Source organism: Xiphias gladius, chromosome 6, assembly GCF_016859285.1.
Source record: "Xiphias gladius isolate SHS-SW01 ecotype Sanya breed wild chromosome 6, ASM1685928v1, whole genome shotgun sequence".
Classification (NCBI taxonomy): domain Eukaryota; kingdom Metazoa; phylum Chordata; class Actinopteri; order Istiophoriformes; family Xiphiidae; genus Xiphias; species Xiphias gladius.
The window spans coordinates 20024747-20045870 of NC_053405.1; the positions used below are offsets into that span (position 1 = coordinate 20024747).

The 21124-nt window shown below is 44.2% G+C and overlaps 1 protein-coding gene across 1 annotated transcript; it reads left to right on the top strand.

Moving 5' to 3' along the window:
- Nucleotides 1-1459: 1459 nt before the first annotated feature.
- Nucleotides 1460-19336, top strand: zbtb7a (zinc finger and BTB domain containing 7a). Its single transcript, XM_040128595.1, has 4 exons — nt 1460-1546; nt 10505-11068; nt 12133-13022; nt 15181-19336. The coding sequence occupies exons 1-4, from the start codon at nt 1460-1462 to the stop codon at nt 15614-15616; spliced, it is 1977 nt and encodes a 658-aa protein (XP_039984529.1). The 3' UTR covers nt 15617-19336.
- Nucleotides 19337-21124: the final 1788 nt, after the last annotated feature.

Consider the following 21124-nt stretch of genomic DNA (forward strand, 5'->3'; position numbering starts at 1 on the left):
TCAAGGGGGTTGCTGGCAGCCCCTACTGTATGTGCTGGAATGTGCCATGGCTTGCTTTTGGGGTGGGACACCATGACCTCAGGCAATAGGATGGGTGGGTGCGACTCGACTCACATAGAAAAGGAAAGGAGTACTGAGAGATGAGGCATGTGAGAAAAGACAAGAGTTACAACTCAGTTTAACCTTAAACTATACATTTGAGTGCCCAGAAAGGGAAACATTGGCTGACATTCACTGTGAAATCCCAGAGGGGGAAGGTATGGGTTAATGATTTGTGTCATCTCTGATTGAGTTTATGACTTTGACAACTGTCCACTTTTGAGCGCAAAGAAATTTCCACTTTACTTTTGCTTTACTGAGGGAGGAGGGAGAGAAGACGGAGGGGGAATGCTGTTTCTTTAAGAGAGAGGGAGAGAGAGTGAGTGAGAGAGAGAGAGAGAGAAAGGGAGGGACCTCTTTGCCCTCCAGAAACCAGGAAGGGAATTGAGTTGATCTGCTGCTGCTTGGTTAGCGCATACGGGGCTTTAAGCTGCACAACAGTGAGAGGGAGAGAGAGAGAGAGCTCCGGAGAGGAGGAGAGGAGAGGGCTGAGCTAACCCACAATAAGCACCACCACGGCCATTGCAGGTGAGCTAAAGGCACCCTGCCATCCCCCCGCTGTCTGCCCTGGGCCTATCGACTAGAGGGGAGCAGGGCAGAGGAGGAGAGGAGAGAGGGAGGAATGAGGGAGGGGGACAGAAAAGAGAGCAGGGTGGGGGGGTTGGCCGGAGAGGAGAGGTGGGTCGCAGCAGTAGTCCCCAGTCAAGGTTCCTCTTTTTTTAATCCTCCTAAAGTACTTCCTCTGTACTGCTCTTTACCTCCGGGGAATCTTGAGATAAAGTTTATAGGATGTGTTCAAGGCATTAACTTTTCAGGCAGGTGGAAGCACTTAGAGGAGGAGGGGGGGGGATGGGGGCTCTTGAGAGAGGGTGGGGGGTACTGAACGAGGGGAAGGAGGAACCAAAAATAATTCTATTGGACAAGGTACAAGCAATCGCAACAACTTTTCGGGACAGTGGTGATTGAAATGCTCAGTGCGGGGCAAGTTGGGTGCTGCGTGCACAGGGCATGTTGTAGTGGCATTAGACTGTATGGAATAGGAATAACTCATAATTTAGGTCAGGAGTTTTAAGTGTATCTGAAATGTCACTAGAGTGTGAGCTGATGAAACAATCCACCTCTGATGTTTGGTTACTGCTGTGACAGTTGAGGCTGAAATGTTTCCTTTTTTTCATACGAAGCTCGGCCCTGTTTGATGGCTGGTCTGTACTTTAATACCTGGCAGCCTGCTAGCAACATACTGTAGTGTATAATTCAGCCCTGAGTGCTTACGTTAGAGCAGGCTTGGAGATAGTGGGGGTGGTGAGGGCAGAGAGAGCTGGGACTCGTAGTCCACAGCAGGGGCTGTAAAGCAGGTCAAATGGGGTTTCAGAACTCTATATCCCAGAGTGCCTTGCCCTTGGCCATCCAGGAAAGGAAACAGCCGCCAGCCTATCCCAACGAGGAGGTGTGGTGAATGAGCAACTGTCAAGCCAATGAGAGCAGGGGATGCGGAGCAGAGTTGTGGGCTGAAAATAGAGGGGGGTTGGGGGGGGGTGGTGGCGGTTTGGTGGGGGTGGGGTGGGGGGGTAGGTGTCTGTTTGTGCGGGATCAGGCAAGGGCTTGCCTGCATGACTAGGGCCACTCGCAAGTTTCCTGCCTGGTAAAGCTGTAGCCCTGCCCAGAGACGGAGGCAGCAGAGCTGGCCGACAGGCAGGGGAGGCAGATAGGGCCCGGGAAACATTTTCTGCCTATTTGGTAAGCCCACCAAAGACATCCACATGCACACACTGTTACTTTAGACTGTGACTGAACGGAAAAAAGAGGCGAGCAGAGGAAATAAATACCATAACGTGTGGTGTGTGAAGGAGAGTGAGAAAGATGGGGCTTGATAGAGTTCAGAGTTCTTGACCCACTTGCAGATAAAGGAGGGGGTGGCAAATAGGTCAGTGCTCAGTGTAAGGTGCTGCATAGAACACTGCTAAGAGAAATAGTTGTCGTCTTAAAGTTTTTATTCACATTGGGCTAACTTTTTAAATACGGGCACACAAGCTCATTGTGCATCAGTGTTGTTTTCATCCTATTAAGGCACAGTATTCTCTTTATGTTTTCAATTACTGCTGTGATTAAATGGCCCTGTTGCTATTAAAGTAGAGTGAAAAGGTGAAGACAGTTGCACATCCCGTCTTGCTGCTTCTTTAGGGGGTTGGAGTTATTCCACAAAAACCACTGCATCCGATGTTTTCTTGACCGTGGCAGAGCGACCATGCTGATAGCTGACAGAGTACAGGTGGGGTGTTGAGTAACAGTTTATTTGAGAAACCTCAGTAAGTGACATCTCTTCCTTGCTGAAGAGGAGAATATGTGACATATCTTGTGACAACTGGATTTCACTTGTAGGGTAAACTGCCTCAGCTAATGCAATATTAAAATATAACTTAAACTCTGGTAACTTTGTGCACTATGCATGAGAACTTGTGTACTTGCTGATTGATTTCAGTTTTTCTCAGCTACTCACACCATAGTCAATCATGGACATCTTTTTCTCTAAATCCACTAACACCCCCCGCCCCCCTCCTCACCCACTCCTCAACAGCATCTTGGTAAAAGCAGATTCTAATCTCGCCTGTGATGTCCTGCTTGTTTGTGGCTCGCGGTTTAAAGACTTCACAGGAACCCTGACGGCCTTGCTCGATAACCAGATGCATAATTTTTGGCTTTCCATACTTGTTCAACCCGTTTTCTAAACGTGTGGGCATGGAAAGGGCACAAGAGGAACAAAGTAAATGAAGACGCCCAAATGCTGGGAAAGTGTTTGGAAAGCTACTCAGAAGGCAGTAGCAGACAACGTTGATGACATTTCTTATTGAGTTCAGTGTTACAGAAAATATTAGTTACAGTAAATATTGTCCTGATGCTACCCTTTATGCCACTGGCTAGGTACCACTATGCATTAAAAAAATGGTTAGTTGAAGTAAATTCCAGCAAGAGGTTAAACTAGGACGCCATATGTGTTTGTGTGTGTGAGTGTGTGCTTGTGTGCACGCATGCATGCATGCGTGTGCGTCTGTGTTACCAACAATAGACTCCAGGGGAATTGCAGGGGACTTCAGTGGCTGTGGGCAGGTCCAAGACACCACCCATCAATTTGGCGGTGAGGCTGAATACAGTTTGATATTCCTGTATGTTTGTGCCTACACCACTATGGCCTGAAAGTAGCAGGTTGAGATAGACTGAGAAGACAGGTTGCGTGATGTCGCCGTGGCAGTTTGAGGCTTCATTTTAGAGTAAAATGTTGGCTGCATACAATATACTACATGTAAGAGTCATTATGTTTGTTCAAAGTGTTTCTGATGTGGTGAAATTATGTATTGTGTCCCAGACAAAAAACCTGAGTTTTTTGTACTTCATACCAAATACCATCAATTCTGTGCTGCTATTATGTCTCCTAATGTTTGTGTGTATATGTTTATCACATTTATCTACTGTTTAAATACTTTCATCAACCTCTTCCTTGGTGAACGCAGCTTCACTTCCCCCTTAATGTTTGGTTCCCCTGGTCAGCTGCTCAGTATACCACAGCTTCCAGCCTGACTAGCCAGACAGACAGACCCCTCTCTGTTGTTTTTCTGTTGTTGTGCTGAAGTCTAGGGGGAGTAAAGGGGCTTCTTCTGTTCTCTTCTGGGACATTTATTATGGAGAGGCCAACACAACCTGATCAAATTAGAGAGGGAGAGTAAGAGGCTGGGATGTTTTTCAGGATGGGGGTAAAGCTAGACTTTCACACTTTTGGAGTTAGATGATTTCTTTTGGTGACTTGCTACCTGAAGATTTTAATATACTTTAAAAAACATGAATTAGTTGAATGGGTAGGCTTTTGTCAACAATATAATTTATTATAATATTAACAATAAAGACTATACTACAGTAACCAGAGGCTCCTTTTAATTAAGCAGAAAGGCCAACTGATCAGGAGGGGGATATGTGACCAATATGACACTGTCTGCATGTTGATTTAGTGAATTGGTTCGGGATGAAACAGAAGAGAAGATGGGTGGGTTGCATTAAAGTATGGCGAGACACCGGAGGGTTGGGTGGGTCTGTGGTGCTTTGCCTCCTCAGCGTTGGAAAGGGGAAGTGGATGGTGTGGTGGGTACTGTGCAGTAAAGAGTCTGAGACAGGGATGGAGCAATGATGAGATGAGAGCGACAGATGAGAGGAAGAGAGAGAGATAAAGGGTCAGAGAGTAGGGACAGAGAGAGCGAGCAAGCAGAGAACTGGTCATCTGATAACAGAGCGGGTTCTGTTACACGCCTGCCACAGACTCACAGGAAGTCCTCTTTCCCTGTTGGGCTGCGCATGCACGAAGTGGTGCAGCCAGGGCATGTTGGGCCTGCGGATTGACCAACTGGCCAGCTTGGGTTCTGCTGGACAACACTGCGTTGGGGAATAGTGCTGTTTTTGAAGCCATGTGTTTTGGTACACTTCCTGGTTGGTAGCATGGCAGTATCAGAGCATGTTACTAAAGCTAAAAGGAACTCAGAGTGTGGATGTGGTTTTATTACACTGCAGCTTGAGAAAGGCTACTGTCCCAAAATGTGTTAGAAGACTCATGACTTCACACTGAAATATCCATCAAAAGACAATTTTCGGTTTTTAAAGTTAATGTTGATTTAATCATTTTTACTTACAAAGAACTAACATTATGAAATGAATGAATTCATTTATTTTATAATGTCACCACACTGTTGTGTTTCTCCACATGCAGTGACCGCAAAAATAAAAACACCCGTACCATGCAATACAAACAACGTCAAGTACTACCTTATTGAAAATGATCAGTTTTTGCTGTGAATACTACTTTAGTGAGATGCCTGCTATTTTGTCTCAACTCCATTCTAATTTTTGATGCTGTACATTTTAGTGGAGTGAAATTGAACTCCATTATATTATTATAATTAGGACATATTGTCTGCCTCATTTACATACGAGGACCAAATATAAGAAAGTACAGTATAATGCAGTCTAATACAACACCAGACTACAGACTCAAAAAAGACCTCAGAATTTAATCACCATCTTTCTGTTATTGTGTCTAAAGCAATTTTTTAAATGTAAGTTTTGCAAAAGTAGTAGTTCACAGTTGTCGTACTGGATTGAATTACAATGTTGTTTTTTGTTTTTCTGGGCAGTCTTTATGTTTGCTAGCCTGTGGCTATACAATGGGTCCGACAGACAAGCAAGAAATTAAAATGCAGACAAATTTAGAACAGCGTGAGAACTTATATGAGTAGTTAGCAATAGCTACAGATTTCACTTTTATGGTTCATTTGTTATCTGGCAGCACAACACTCAGACCTTTTTATAAGGACATCATAAAACCCCCTGCTAGCTTCCTCACATTAAACTTTGCCCAGCTCATGGGCGGTCACCTTTCCTCTTATTGAAGCAGGTTACACCAGGTAACTGAATGAGATCTCTTGAGTTTATCATTGACATCTGAGCCAGATTCCAAGGCCACCATGCTCTCAGGAGTTATGAGTGAGCTTGTGAGTTTAACGCCCTGCCTCGCCCACTACCTTTTCACTGGCTTTGTGTCTGTGTTTTGGCAGCACTTCCTGGTTAGTTTCTAGTGAAAGCTGCCAGGCCTAGACCAGCCCTCGCAACTTCAGCTTTATCAGTCACTTGCCCTCTTCCTGCTTTGCTCCCATTATGACCAATCAGGTTTCCTTTCACTACTGGCAGCAGTGAGTCACTTGGCCGTGGCACTTGTTCAAAATCCACTTTTCCTAGGAACTGCCATCCCCTCCCCATTCCGATTATCTTGCAATATCCTCTTGGTCCAACCTTGAACTTTCTTGACCTAAGTGAAGTGATTCCCTTGCAGCAGGGCAGGCTATGCACGGTTGTTGTCACAGAGGCCAGTTGAGATAGTCAGTGAAATGAGTGCAGGATAGGAAAAAGAGAAATGATAAAGAACGGGTCATGGAAGCCCAGACGAGAACAAAGGGCCAACCAAATTCTTCAACTTACCATCAAATATCCAGATTTTTCAGTTGTTTTCAGTTCTGGCTTTTTTGCTTTGTTTCTTTTGCACTCTAATCTTAATACAAACACTTGTTGTGTTTGAAATATATGAATTACTCTGATAGCAAGTGAGCTACTGAATGCATAAAGTCTTCACCTGAGTAAAATTGGGAGTAACCTGATAGAATTGTTCTCTTGTAAAAAGCAATACGCTAATAACACTTCACAAGCTGTTTGTTATAAAATTAACAACTGCTCTGTATTTCAGTACTTAAAGGTGGCCCATCTGTGCTCCATTAACATTTATGGTTCAAAGGATCAATGATCCAGTTATGTTTGCTCTGATTGCTCCCTCTAAGAGTTGGCTTGCTCAGTAGTTTTGAATTGTGCGTTATTTTTATGAGCCAATCACTTTGTCCATGCCAAAGTTTAAGAAACTAGTAACTGAAAGTTTGGAATAAAAGGAGACCAAAGGGAGTATATTTGCTTTAAAATTCAGTAGAGTCGAACCAAACGGCTCTCTACAATGGAAACTATAAGTGCAGTAGCCACTGGAATAACTGATTTGACTTATTTTGATAGTCTGATAGTAATGCTCTTTACTTTATCATTTCCTTTAGTTTGGTAAAACTTTAAAAATGTGGTTGTGTACAGCTCTTAAAAAGTGCCAGTAAGCTATTTATTTTCTTGTCTATCTAAGAAACATCTGAGGTTGCACAGGGTTAACAGTTTGTTCCTTTGTATTTAGGAATGACTGGTATGTGTCAGCCAAAGACAGAGATACTTTGAGAGTGGAAATTTTGCAGTCCTTCTGTAGATGATACATATCGGGCAAAATAAAACTACTTTTACTAACTGCAACCACAGCCTGATGTCAACATGTTTGTCTGTGAATGACAACCAAATTGGGTGTGACTGTCTTGGCATAGATATTTAGAGCACACGCACAGCACAGTCAACTGAAGGAAGAGCAAAATGGAAGACCTTTGTTTGTTGTTTCATCCCTGAAGCGTAATTTTGATATCTGTCTTTGCTGTGTATAGATATATGGGAAGGGGTAGAGGGACGTTACGGATGAGATGAAGTCGATGAGGGCGGGGATGGGATGGGTGGGTCCTGCATTAAAGCGGTTGTTTGACTTGCAAAGCAGGCCTGGGTACTCACGGAATGGGCACTGAGAGAAGGCCCTTCCCTGGAAGTGGAACGCCAGGGACACGGACAGCTGCTGCGCTGCTTTGTACTGGGCTGCAGGCATTGTCACCCACAGGCATGAATTAGTGATAAGGAATGTTTCAAGCCATGAAGAGGTGTCGGGATCAGGTTTGTTGCACTGTTTCCTCTTTCTTAGTGCTCTTTGCGGGTTATTCAGGGACAGGTGGTTCCTGCATGCAGAGTAGTCCTTCTATGCTTTGTTGGCACTGAACCGTGTGCGTGCGTGTGTGTGTGTGTGTGTGTGTGTGTGTGTGTGTGTGTGTGTGTGTGTGTGTGTGTGTGTGTGTGTTTTATCTCCTCTCAGCTCAGCGTCTTTACCCCACAAAGCCGTGACCAAGGGTCAGCTGTGTATGTCCAGGGGATAAGGTGCTACACAAGCTTGCAGCAATGCCTGGTCTAGTTCAGGTGCTGTGTGTCTGTTCTAGTGAAAAGCAGGTTGGCTCGGGTCTGGATGGGCTCACAGAGATCTATTTCCACCTGTGAAGGACATGACCGGTAGCTGTGTGATTGCCCTTTCTCTTGCTCTTTCTTCCATCTCCAGCACACTCTGCTCGCTCTCCCTCTCTCCCTCCTGTGCCATATCTCTTTTACTTTGCCCTCCCCTCCCTCAGCATATTCAGATGAGGGGTTAGATAATAAAATTTGTTCATGACATGTCTGACAGTCCGTATTCATCAAAGCTTTGTGAAAGACGTTGGCAGTGTTTGCAGTGGCTATGTGGTCAGCTGCCTATCAAAATTGAATTTGAGTTAAGGGAGACGTATAGTAAGGCGCAAGAAATGGTGGAGCCATTTTTTACCATTAGTCAAACAAAATAGTGCTCTAAAATATGATGTGTTATATGACTGCACAAACTTTTATTTGAATGATCTCTTTATCATAATGATTTCCCTAAATGAAAACAATTATTGGCCCATTTAGAAGATCATGATAAGTTGAAACAAAGATCTGCTCCTCTTTCCTGCCTGCCTCTCTGCAGAGGTCTTTTTTAAGGGGTTTACCTAACACTAAGATGTTGCCAGATCTCAAGGTGTGGAGGCAGATAGTTACTTTTTACAGGGGAGAATATAACATAAGAGAGGAGAGAAAAGGAGAGATGTAAACAGGTGAACTGGTATGAAAGAGGAGAGGCAGCCAGGTTAGGCAGGTTTGGTAGTGGGGTGTAGCGCACAAACATACAAGGAGGGCTGGTCTGGAGGAATGTCATTTGAATGCCTTGCTCTTGTAGAGAGCAACACACTCAACGCATCCGCAACCCCACCACCTCGCCTGCCCCCTTAACCTCACCCCCCCCGCTGGGTCTCCCTGGCAGATGGAGGGGGGGTGTTGGAGAGGGCAGATGTCCTATATGTGTGTTTATGTGCATGTGTATTTCGTGCATTATTGATGTCTCTGTGATGCTACAGTATTTGCTTGTGTGTAAGTGTGTTAATAGAGAAATCAGGGATGGCTTGTTCTGCCGAAACCCCCATCCGACTGTGCAGGCTTCAGTCGATCATTTTAATCTCCCCCCACACGTGAGCGAGGGGACAGCCTTTCCTGAAACTTGGCACACAGTACAGGGTGGGGTAACCAGCTCAGACCGGATTGACAACCTCCCTTTTTAATACTGTTCCCTCGCAGCTTGTTGCGTGTCCTCTTCCTCCTCCCGTGGAGTTTTTCCACAGGGTCTGCTCTGGCAGCAGCCCCCCCCCCCCCACGGCTCTCGACTGACACAGAGTGCACAAGCTGCACAGCCCAGCTCCCAGCATGCACTTTGATCCCCACTGCCCTCTGCCTATCTGTCCTCCATGACCTTTTACTTGGTTTCTTGCACCAGTTTATGCACACGCTCCCATAGATATAGGCATGTACACAAGGAAACAGGCACCTAGCCACCTGCACACACATATATAGGACATAAACATCTTCACTTATTCACCCACTCATGGTGTTTAAGCAGGCAAAAGCTTGGCCAAGTGCCACTCTTTATTCAGTGCCATCAGAAAGTGAATTATTGCACATTGTCACACTTGTGCTGTTGTACAGTTTTGTAGTAAATCTGTAAATGCTCCTATTGTGCCAGTAGATTTGTTTTAAAATCAACTGCCAGCAGCTGTAATGTGCAGCAGAGTTGTGTTACCTGGGACACTCTCTCACTGTTTTTGGGTCCACTGAAAAGGAGTGAAATGTTTGAATTGGCAGTTTTGGCTGCTATGTTTTTTTGGCTCCCTATGCGAGCTACTGCTTACAAAATGGATTTGTTGAGCATTCAACATATGTGGCAAATGTAAAGCATTCACTATGGAGTTCAGATAAGGCACTCAGAGAGCACTTTCTTAACATTAATTAGTAATTTTTGGACATAAGGAAACACATCATGGTAAGGGATTTTGATACTGAGAGCCTGGGTATAAAAACACACATTTTCATGGAAACTCTCAACATGTTGGTGTTAAAAATCAGTGCAGAAGTTTTTGTATTTCCAAGATACTCATGACAAGAATACTCGTTAGGGTCAATAATTTTAGATTTTATTTAGAGACTTGAAAAGTCAGTTCACAGTTTACCTGGCTAAAAGTCATAAACATACAGTATATAGGACAGAGAAAAAAAAATGTCAACATTGTAAGCACTGCTAAGCACTGCAGAGTTGGGTCATATTAGGTTGCAGGCCATTTACTGTCTTTTTCAACCCTCTATACTGTATACTGGTTAGTTTCAACTTGTTCTAGCTGTTTTGACATTGTCGTTGCAGTTTGTCCGTGTTTGCCACATGTTGCCATACTTTTTAAGACTGATTTTTTACATATTAAATCATTTTGTTGTCACATCTTGCTATGAAATCTCACATGTCAAAATGCTAATTGTCAAACCTGTTTCATAGCTGATAATGCTAATTTCCACACAACCTGATATGACCTATCTCTGGAGATTTTGTGAAGATACTGTATGTCTTTATTTTGCCTCCCTGTTTGTTATGAACTTTTAAATTTCAACTATGTACTCCATGAACCCTTTGTTCATGTGTGTACTGGGTTGTGTTCTGAAGCATTTCGTTGTATATTTCTGACTGCGGTGAATGAATGAATCAATATTCCTCTCTCTTTCTATATAAGTATAATCAGAATGTCATGAACTGATCTGTTATTTTCCTCTTTATCTTTCCCATCCATCCCATCCCTCTATCCAACTCTTTTCCGCTCAGACAGGCAGACGGACAGACGGCAGGACGGATACACGGGTGGGGGCTGTGCTAGGCGGCTCGGCGGCAGGCTGGTGGAAGATGTCGTCAGGAGCCGGCGGGAGAGGCGGAAGGCGGCTCAGGGGGACAGCAAGCAGTGGGGGTGGAGGAGGGAGAGGAGGGGCAGGAGAAGCAGAGGAAGGCCCCGTGGGGATCCCTTTCCCCGAACACAGCGCAGACATCCTGGGCAGCCTGAACAAGCAGAGGCTCAGCGGCCTGCTGTGTGACGTGCTCCTGGTTACTCAGGACCGGGAGTTCCCAGCTCACCGCTCCGTCCTGGCATCCTGCAGCTCATACTTCCACAAGCTCTTCACTTCAGGTGCTGCTGCTGACCAACAGAACATCTACAGCATCGACTTTGTGGCTGCAGAGGCTCTAGGAGCGTTGCTGGACTTTGCCTACACAGCCACATTGACAGTCAGTCACAGCAGTGTGGCTGACATTCTTGCAGCTGCACGCCTCCTGGAAATCTCACCTGTCCAGGACGTCTGTACACACCTGCTGGACACCAAAGTGCTCTCCCCGCCGGTACAAGATCATTATTGAACTAGAAGTGACATGTGTCAAAGTCGAATTTAAGCTTTGAGATCAGATTTGATCTGCTCTGCCTTTATGAGATAGTGACACCATAAGCAACCCATTATAACCCATTGTGAGTTCATGTGTTGTGGAACTTGAATAACTCATTCAAAATCTAGTTCTTCTGGTCAAGCCACTTAGGGTTTGAGGTGTCTGGTCATCATACCATCCCTTTCATTAATTAGTCAGCATAGGCAAGCTTACATCATGGCCTTTATCTCTCTCACTCTTTAGTCTCTCTAACTATGCCAAACACACAACCATAGCCTTGGGGTTAGTTCAACACTTAGTCATTTTGAGCCAATAGCATGTGTGGAAGGACAGCATGCGCTTTCACAGACTACAGGCATAGCATATCGCAGCTACACTTCAACACGATTAAGTGTAGCTGTGATATGCTGTGTCTGAATACATCATACTCTACATCATGTGATAATCATAGCTATGCTTCACATCACATCACGATCACATCATACAGGGCATGTCAGAAACCGTCATGGGCTCCTGGTCCCAACCTGTAACAGTGCAGTTTGTGGCCCCACGTTTACTTTTCTTAACATCCTATAAAGACTTCAACACTGACACTTTTTAAGAGTTGGTGAATTTGCCAGTGAAGACATAAATGTGGCTCTGTGCTGCTTTATTGTTTATTATACACACCAGTTAGCAATGTGTTTAGTAGTAGAAGTTTAAGTAGTTTTTACCGTCTCTTTGCACATGCATGTACCCACGATCATACTGAGGCCCTGGGTGCACATCCAGGATACCCAGATAGTGATGTCCATGGTGGTAGGCCTTACATTTGTAAATTTAGGTCCTCCTAGTCAGCCTTCCCCTTAACTGATGTACAGAATGTGATTTTTTTTTTTTTTCAATTTTTTTAATGTATTTTCTTTTTCTGTACTCTGCTACTGTACGTCTGTTTCTCACTTTCTCTTTCCCTTGCACAAACTTACATTGACTTTAATTATCTCCTTCATTCACTCTCTTTGTTCCCCACCATGTTTCACTAGGCGGGCAGTGAGCGAAGAGATGAAGATGAGGATGAGGAGGGAAAGGGCAGAGGAGGCAAGGAGCAGGGGAACCGGATGCGGGCCCGGGAGTACCTGGAGTACTTCCAGAGAGGGGCGCACTGGAGCAGCAGCTGCAGCACGCCAGAGCTCAGGGACCTGCCTACACACCTGCACTTTAACCACGGCAATGGCCCCAGCAATGGGGCTCCCGGCGGCCCTGGTGAGTACTACTCCACTTTGGCCCTCACCTTGGCCCAGGCCCCGACGCAGGAGCCAGAGGAAGAGGATGAGGATGAAGAGGAAGAGGAAGACGGGGAGGCAGTGCAGGGGAATGGAGCAAGTCTGGGGTCATCTTACTACCCTCCATCCCAAAATGGGCACTTCTACCTCCCCCCTGAGTCTAGGCTGGGGCAGGAGACAGAAGTGGAAGACATGGGTAGGGAGGCGATGGCAAGGGAGAGGGGTTCAGCCAGTGCCCTCTTGCAGCAGATGATGGACTCCATCGAGAGGCAAAAGGATCGTGCAACAACCGGTGAGGAACAGGGAGATGGGGACGACCCAGACATGGAATTTTACTTGAATTATTTTAACAGCACACAGCATGAGGATACAGCTTCTGCTGCTGTGACACAGGGAGTGCCACCGCTCTGGTTATCACGGGGCAGTACAGGCCAAGACAGAGTTGGAAGAGAAAGGGTTGTTGGAGAGAGAGGCAGCGGGGGTGGAGGAGGAGGAGCTGGAGGAGAGAGGAAGATGCGCTCTAAGGCCTTCCAGAAGTGCCCCATATGCTCCAAGGTCATTCAAGGAGCAGGCAAGCTACCCCGCCATATCCGAACGCACACGGGAGAGAAACCCTATGAATGCGCCATCTGTAAAGTGCGCTTTACCAGGTAAGCCCAATTAATGAATGCCCCATGTCACATGTACTAATAGTCTTGGACCTGGCACTGTAGACAAACCTACCAGCAGTGGGAAACACCACAAATCCAAAGGCAGGAGTATTAGCACTAACCAACTTAGCTTTGCATTAAGGAAGTACCGCAGTAAATCTAAATGTTTACCTTGATCGTGGACTGATCGAGCCCTAACCAGGTTTTTTACAATGTCACACTGTAGCCAAAAGCTAATCAAAATGGCATGTTGAATATTCCTTCTTCCTTCCTTCCTTCTCTGAGAGAGGGGGTCTGATGGTTATAAAGGTCTGCTTTATTACGACAGCCTTCATAGCAAAGTCCTGGAATTTAAACATAGGGGTCCTATAAAAGAAGGCTGTGCCATGGCAGTGTTATCTAGTGGAGGGCTGCTATAAAGTGCTGTGTTCTGATACAGAGGGGGATCACAGGCCCTGACTGGTGCTCTATGTGCTCCAGTGCAGTAATTTGAACTTTTGATCTCTGGTTATGTTGATTATTGCCCACGGCAGAGTAGTTACACCACCCCCTCCTCTCTCTCTGTCACTTCTTTACCTCTCTAATGAAATCTGCCATGTGCCACTCAGAAAAATGTTGCTAGTCTACAGCAGGGAACTTCAGCGCAAATGGTTTCCCTGTATTTAGGAGTCCTGCATTTTCTTTGAAATCATTCCTTTAATTAATTAATCGGTGCTGGAAATAGATGCAGTATGCTAGAAATACCCAGAACTTCTGCTGGCATGGCAGGTAGGGAAGACCAATCTGAATTTGCCTTCTAGCTCAATTCGACCGGCAGTGGGAAGGGGGTATTGTAATCTTAATCCTGTTTGATCAGGGTTAAGAGTGTGCCTCGCACGGTAATAAATCACTCCTGCCCTTTAAATAATTCACTTCTGTCAGTGTGCCACTTTGTTCTAAGGCTTCAGCCAGTTTGTTTGGATGTGTGCATGTGTGTGTTTCTCTTCACATGTCTCCTCATACAGGTTTCTTAGTTAGTTTTTTTTTTGGGAAACAGTTTGTACAGACATGTAAGGGTAGCAGTGGGTTCATTTGTTTGCTTGTATGACAACTAATCCACTTACATGGCAGGTGTATGTGTGTGCGTGTGTATGTGTGTGTTCAAATGGAGTTGTCGTAACTACACTTGTTTATTTAGAAGCCCTCTGCCCTGGATGCAGAAGGGTTAGATGATTTAAGAGCTCGGGAGCTAGAGAGATAGTAAGGGCTAAAGGGGGGAGGGAGGGACAAGAGTCAGATAAAGGCCAAGGCAGCCTGATAAAGTTTTTAGTGGGCGGTGTATCAGCGCAAAGTAAAAATTGTCCCAGGATGTAATGAGATGACGTTAGATTTGAAGAAGTCAAGTCATGGTTTGGTCTAGTTTTGACCACAGTATAATTATTGTAGAACTCATAAATTATTGGAAAGTAAGTCTTCCAAATCAGCATTTTGAATAGCATAGAAGTGACACCTACTCTTCAAAATTCAATCAAAATACAACTTGTGGGGATATAACTAGGCTGCAAAACTGATGACGTTTTACAGACCAATCTATATTTAAGTACTACTCAACGATTAATGGCAAGTTTTCAAAATGATTTTTGGGGTTGTTCAGGTGCACAGGACAGCTAAATCTTCTTTTTCTGTTCACAAAACACAAGCATTTTTTGGAATCTGTCACTTGTCATGTGGTCATCCACAAAGAAAAGTTAACAGAAATCATAAAAATGCAAACTGACACGATGAACACTGAGCTTTCTCGGCAGTCCGCAGTTGTGCTCTTGTATGCAATTATACAGATAAAGATGTAAAGTTTATGGCTTCTCTTTAGTTGGTGTGGCTGCCCTCACAAAATTATTCCATTGGAATAGATCCAAAAGATGGCTGTTAAATAGGAAATAAAACCATCCAAAGTATATTAAGATGGCCACTCGTACATGTTAGAATTCATTTATTTTGAGTTAATTATGTATTTCATGATATTACATAGCCTGAGTATCAACTGACACTGAAAAGAAAACCTGAAGCTGGCTGTGTGTACTGAGTGCATTCAAATGGGTGTGAGCCAATCCTGTAGTTCATTTTGAATTTTTTACCCTACGTATTCTGATGTGATTTTGTTTATTTTTCTCCCTCCCAGGCAGGACAAGCTCAAAGTTCATATGCGGAAGCATACAGGAGAGAAGCCTTACCTGTGTACGCAATGTGGAGCCGCCTTTGCTCACAACTACGACCTGAAGAACCACATGCGTGTACACACTGGCCTGCGCCCCTATCAGTGCTCAAGCTGCTTTAAGACTTTCGTGCGCTCGGATCACCTGCACCGCCACCTCAAGAAGGACGGCTGCAACGGCATCCCTTCTCGTCGTGGCCGAAAGCCTCGGGTGCGGGAGCCAGGGCTCCTTGAGCCCCCCCTGGGCCTGCTGAGCCCCAGCTCCGACATAGGCCCTGGGCCTCGTACCATCAGGGGACGGCGGCGTTCTGAGGCAACCTCAGCGGCGGAGGTGGGGGGGGGTGCTGGAGCCCAAGCACACAGTCCTCAGCTGCAGGAGTTGGCAGGGGAGGCAAGGCCCTGAGACTGCAGGGCCGACAAGGACACTGCTGGACACCATAGTCACTCTGCACTGCCTGTGAGACAGGCCAGTGAACAGAGAGGAGAGAAAACACGCAAAGGCAAACTTTAAAAAAAACAAAACAAAACAACTAACTATTCCTCTATAAACCAAATCAGGGTGTCACAAAAATCTAATCTTTATATTTCTTTCTCCTTTTACCTTAGGAAACAGAATAGACTTGCAAACACTTGAGTCGGTTTATCTGTTAAAGAGCAAAGAACGCTTCAAATCACGCACCCCTGACGTCCACTTTCTGGGCCATTTCTTTCTTTATAATATTAGGGGTTTTGTACATTGGCATATGTGCTTAGGCAAATGTATGATAGATACAAAGAAACTCTGAGCAACTATGCAGTTGATTTAGATTTTTATTGGTTTTGTCCTCACAGCCTTCAAGCTCTAAGCAAGGTGTCTGTCAAGCACCTTCTGGCTGCTGTACGGGTGAAGCGAGGATAAATCCTCCCAGTGAAAACAACTCTTTTTCTATTCTTTTGCAGGTCTGAAATGTACAGTTACCATAGAAACAACATTGCCACAATATGGCATATGCAAGGAAAACTCACCACAGTTTTGATGCAACACTTTTTTCTCTCTAAATGTTCCAGAAAGAATCAGACAAGGGTTTGATTGAAGTGTTACTTACTCTATAAAATGCATTTTAAGAATCTATGGTTTGTCTTACTGAAAAAAATTCATATTGAGTCGAATCCATTTTAATGGGGGCTCATCAATTGCAGGAATAGGGAAAATGAGGGGTGGAGGGTTTGTGTTTTTAAAGCACTACCAACATCAATGTATCTGTTGGCTTGACTACATTGCCTCTTATCCCTCACAACTCTGCAATTTCAGCATTTCTGTTTCCCCTTTTGATTTTGTCTTAATTTTTTTGTCGTTGTTCCTTTTTGTTGACTGCTTCGGGTACTTGACACTTTATAATTGTATACATGTATATACAGCAGGTGGTGATGTGACATTGGTCCCCTCTTAATGCTGAGGTGTACTTACCAATCGGGTTTTTCCTCTTAGGCTTGATGTCATATTTCTCACAGAGTGAAGCTTGTGGGTGAATGAAAAAAAACTGTATGAATGTTTGATGAAAAAAAAAAAACATTGAGTCACCCATTTGTCCTAAACTTAACACTTGACATGTATAGTTCCTGCCCAAAGGATGAGGAGGTCGATTGAATGAATGTGCTTAACTTTGTGCAGTTTTTCGGAATCTGTCCTTGTGTGACAAGGCGCGGGTAGCATTTAACCAACCACAGGTTAAAGGAATGACAGGGAGCCCGACTGAGAGAGTGACAAAGAGTACGAAGAAAAGATAGATGAGCACCTTTTTTTCTATGTTTGCACAGCTTTACTAAAGATATCCAACAGAGCGAGAGAAAGGTATATTTAAAGGAAGTGGGCTGGTGTTGGGGAGGGAGTGAGAGGAGGTTTATGTATCATGCTTATTCCAATCTTTCTGCCCTAGGGACCACACAACCATGAGGCAACCTGTATGATGAAGAGAGCAATAAATACCTGTCCAAGTTGGGAGGCCAAATAGGAGCGCAGCTGCAGCTGGTTGACGGGGGGAGGGGAACAAGGGAAGGGGAGGGGGATCTCACAATGTCTGTTGCATTCCAAAAAATAATCTCCCCCAGCTCAGCCACGTTTCCAGGCAGGAGGGGATCAAATCAGGCCTTTTCTCTCCCTCTCTCTCCCTCTGTAGTCCTCTAATGCCCCTGAACCAGCCTGGAGGGGATATTATTATATTAGAGTCTGGTGTTACTGTGGGTAGGACGCCTGGTGCTGGCAGTTTAGTGTGCGAGTGTGTTTACATGTACGTGTGTTTGTGTGCATGTGTGCGCGTGGCAGCCAGGGTCCCTCTGGCCACATCATCACTGTGTGAGTCAGCCACAGCCTGTTCAAACATGCACCCTGAGCTGCCAGCCCCAATACACTTTCTCTTTCTCTCACACACACACACACACACACACACACACACACACACACACACACACACACACACACACACACTCACTCATTGAGTCCAGGTATCCTCTAGAGAAGGGGAAAACACCAGAGTTCACATATCTGATTGAATATTGTAAGTGATTCCATACATCTGGGTTTGTTAGTCTTAAAATATACAAGTTGTGTTTTTTGTACTCCAAATCCAATGTTATTTTCCAAGCTAGCACATTGAGCCTTTGAATCAAGAGGAGAACATAACCCCCCCCCCCATAACTTCTGCAGTAGTGCTGTTCAACTATCAGTCCCTTTTGCACCTTAATTGGAAAGAGGCAGGTTATGAATGCACTTTGTTACTGAGGAGGGCACTTTTGTCAACAAAACGGGTACTTTGAAACAAACCAGTTGCAAATGAGATCAGCCCTTTCTTCTGTCCATGGTGAAGTTGAGCTCCTTCACTGGTTTTGTTCAGGTTTTGATGACAAGCTGCCAAAAAAAAAAAAAAAAATCAAACCAGAAATATGCGTCTTCAAATTTCCAAAAGAGAAGCTAGGCAGGTTCAGATACAAACATGTTAGGCATTGTGACATTCAAAAAAAAAGCTAAATTAATCCATGTAACTGATTGCACTTGAAAAATTCAAAGAAATCAAGTGAGTTGTCTTTATGCCTTAATGTTAAGAAAGGGGATAGAAAGAGGAGGCAGATGAAGAAAGGGAACTGTGTGTGTGTGTGTGTGTGTGTGTGTGTGTGTGTGTGTGTGTGTGTGTGTGTGTGTGTGTGTGTGTGTGTGTGTGTGTGTGTGCGTTTGTGTATGTGCGTGTTTGTGTGTGTGTGTGTTTGTGCGCACGCGCGCATTTTTTGCGTGCATGTGCACAAGCATGCGTTGCTGGCTGGCAGGCTAGGGTCTCAGGACAAGCTTGGATAAACAAACTTTGTGTCTACCCCATCTGTTCACCAGCTACTCTCATAACTACACATGTTCTCTGAGGAACCACAGTGATAATAGGTCCATGGTACCATAGAAGCAAAAATACCATATTGTACAACAACTCATTGGACAGTTGCTTGTTTACTTCACAGCTCTCTTGGTGCAGATTTGCATAACTTTTTGTTTACTCTTGTTGGTCATTGTTAGCGGTTGGTTGGGTCTTGAGAGTTTCAGTTTCTATTTTTGCTTCTCCGTTATGATAAAGATGGGGTTTATTATCGCACAGTTTGACTCCCACAGGCAGACCAATGTAAGCTGGGTATGTCTTACCTGGTTGGTGATCTTTATTTATAGTGGTACTTGGTGTGGGCTTCTTACACCCATTTAGTCTTGATGTGGCAGAAGTTCACCTGTTGAGACCTGTGAGCCATCTTAAACATATGTTTCGCTGGACCTTAATATTTCCCCAAATGTCTTATGTTGTTTGTTGATTAACCAAAGCTTTTTGCCCTCAATCTTAGCCTACTGTAGACTAGAGATATTGAAAGTATGTCTATAATTTATCCAGAATGGGGCTCCCTGACTAAGCCACACACAGATTCCCTCCTCTTGAATACATATGCAGAAATGTGTGTGAAATCATACAGATACTTACTTGAGTTTGCTTTCTCTCGCTCTTTGTATCCTTGTGGAAAATAGAATCAGAGGTTTGAGGATGTATAGTTTTTTCTGTCTGTCTTCACTCATTTTTCTTAAAATAACGTGTTGTGCTACAGCTATTTTTTTTTCTAAAAATTTTACACAGTTGTGCGTGTGTGTGCGTGTGTGCGCGCGTGTGTGTGTGTGTGTGTGTGTGTGTGTGTGTGTGTGTGTGTGTGTGTGTGTGTGCGTGCATATGTCTGTGTGGGGTTGGGATCGTGGTTTTGGGTTGCTGTGCCAGGAGGGTGGGGTAAAGGGGTGCATGGGTGGGGTTATGGATATAAAGCCTGATAGCACTGGAAATGGTGCTTTAGCTGAGAGAGCAAAAGTTTGCACTAATGTTAAATGTCCTTGTCCTGCTTATGGGAGAAGGGCAAGAGACCTCAGAAAGGCCTGCGAGTTTCCATGAGCACAGAGCCGTATGGTTAATACTCAATGGTCTCATAAAGAGTCCATCCAACCCCTCCATAGAAATAATCATGTACAGTATAATAAGAAATACACAGACGTCCAACAACAACAAATACCAAAGGAAAAAAATGGCTTGCATTCAAGTCATTGGACATTTTAAGCTACCAATCTAATGTTGGATTAATAGAGTTTTACTATTGAACCTGAAGGCTCTTGAAAAGAGATTCTGAATATAACTTCTGATGGAAACTAGAAACGGTGTGAAAACAGCAAATCATATTTGCTCTTCATATTAAAAATTATTCCAAATATCCAACATTTAGGCACTTAGAAAGTAGCAAAGCCTCTCCAAAAACATTCAAAGCATTTGAGTTGGTCCTGATCTGATGGCTGAGATGTACTGTGTGCAGGCGCCAGATATTGATTCCAGTTCTTTTTAAATTTAGAGATGGGATTTTATCAACATTTGTTTCATGTTCAGTGAACTGATGAATAATAATTTGAAATGATAATGAAAACAATTGTTTAACACTGTTATTTTGATTGTCGCTGAATTGGATGATTTCAGTTTAATTTTTAAGAAAAGTTGAACTGAATTAAAATGTTTTGTAATTGAAGCAGACTGGGACTTTGTGGCCTTGCCTGAGCAGCACTAAGCTTGTTGTTTTTTATATTCCAGACAGTTGTATTGTGCAGTGTGGGGCTGAGGCTCACTCCCACCAGGTGGACAATGCAACATCATGACTCTCAGTGTGCCTTAAGTGGGCAGGGACTGACAAAACTCACACCTTCTCTTTTTTTTATGTTCTTTTTTATGTTTTTACCTTCTTGTTTTCTGCCCATATCTTAAGACCAAATTGTAAAAGCTGATTGGATTGGTTCTGAAATTGATTGAATTTTAGTTGTCTAAACTTTACTTGAATTAATTCACAATAATGTCTCTGTACTAGCCACTAGATCAGAGCTGTGTCTCTACCAGCCTCTATGGCTCCGTAACTGGTGTGTCCCCAGCCTCAGCCCCAGACCAAGGTCACTCTGACACAGGCTACACTGAAGAAGTCTCAGAACTTCATTGCAAGTGTTTTCAAAAATTGACCTTGATGTTTTTTGTTTTTTTTTATATGCTGTTATCAAAGATTCTTGGTGAATCTATCTGAGAAGGCCATAAAACAAAGACGACCAACAACTATGATAACAATGATAACTATAAGTAATCAACCGAAGCAGGACAGGGTGACTGTTATTACGGCTATTCGTGACGGCAGAAGGGTGACTGTCATTTTGCTGCACACCTGATTTTTTTTTTTTTTTTTTTTTTTTTGTGTGTTTTCCATCAGGCTCTTGATACACAGCAAGCTGAGCGCAGCATATGCAGTACAGCACTATGCGCAGCGTGGCTCTGGCACTTACACAGACAGCCCTGGGTCCTTCAGAGATGCAGGCTGCTGTCTGTTGGCTGCTCTCAGCCAAGTG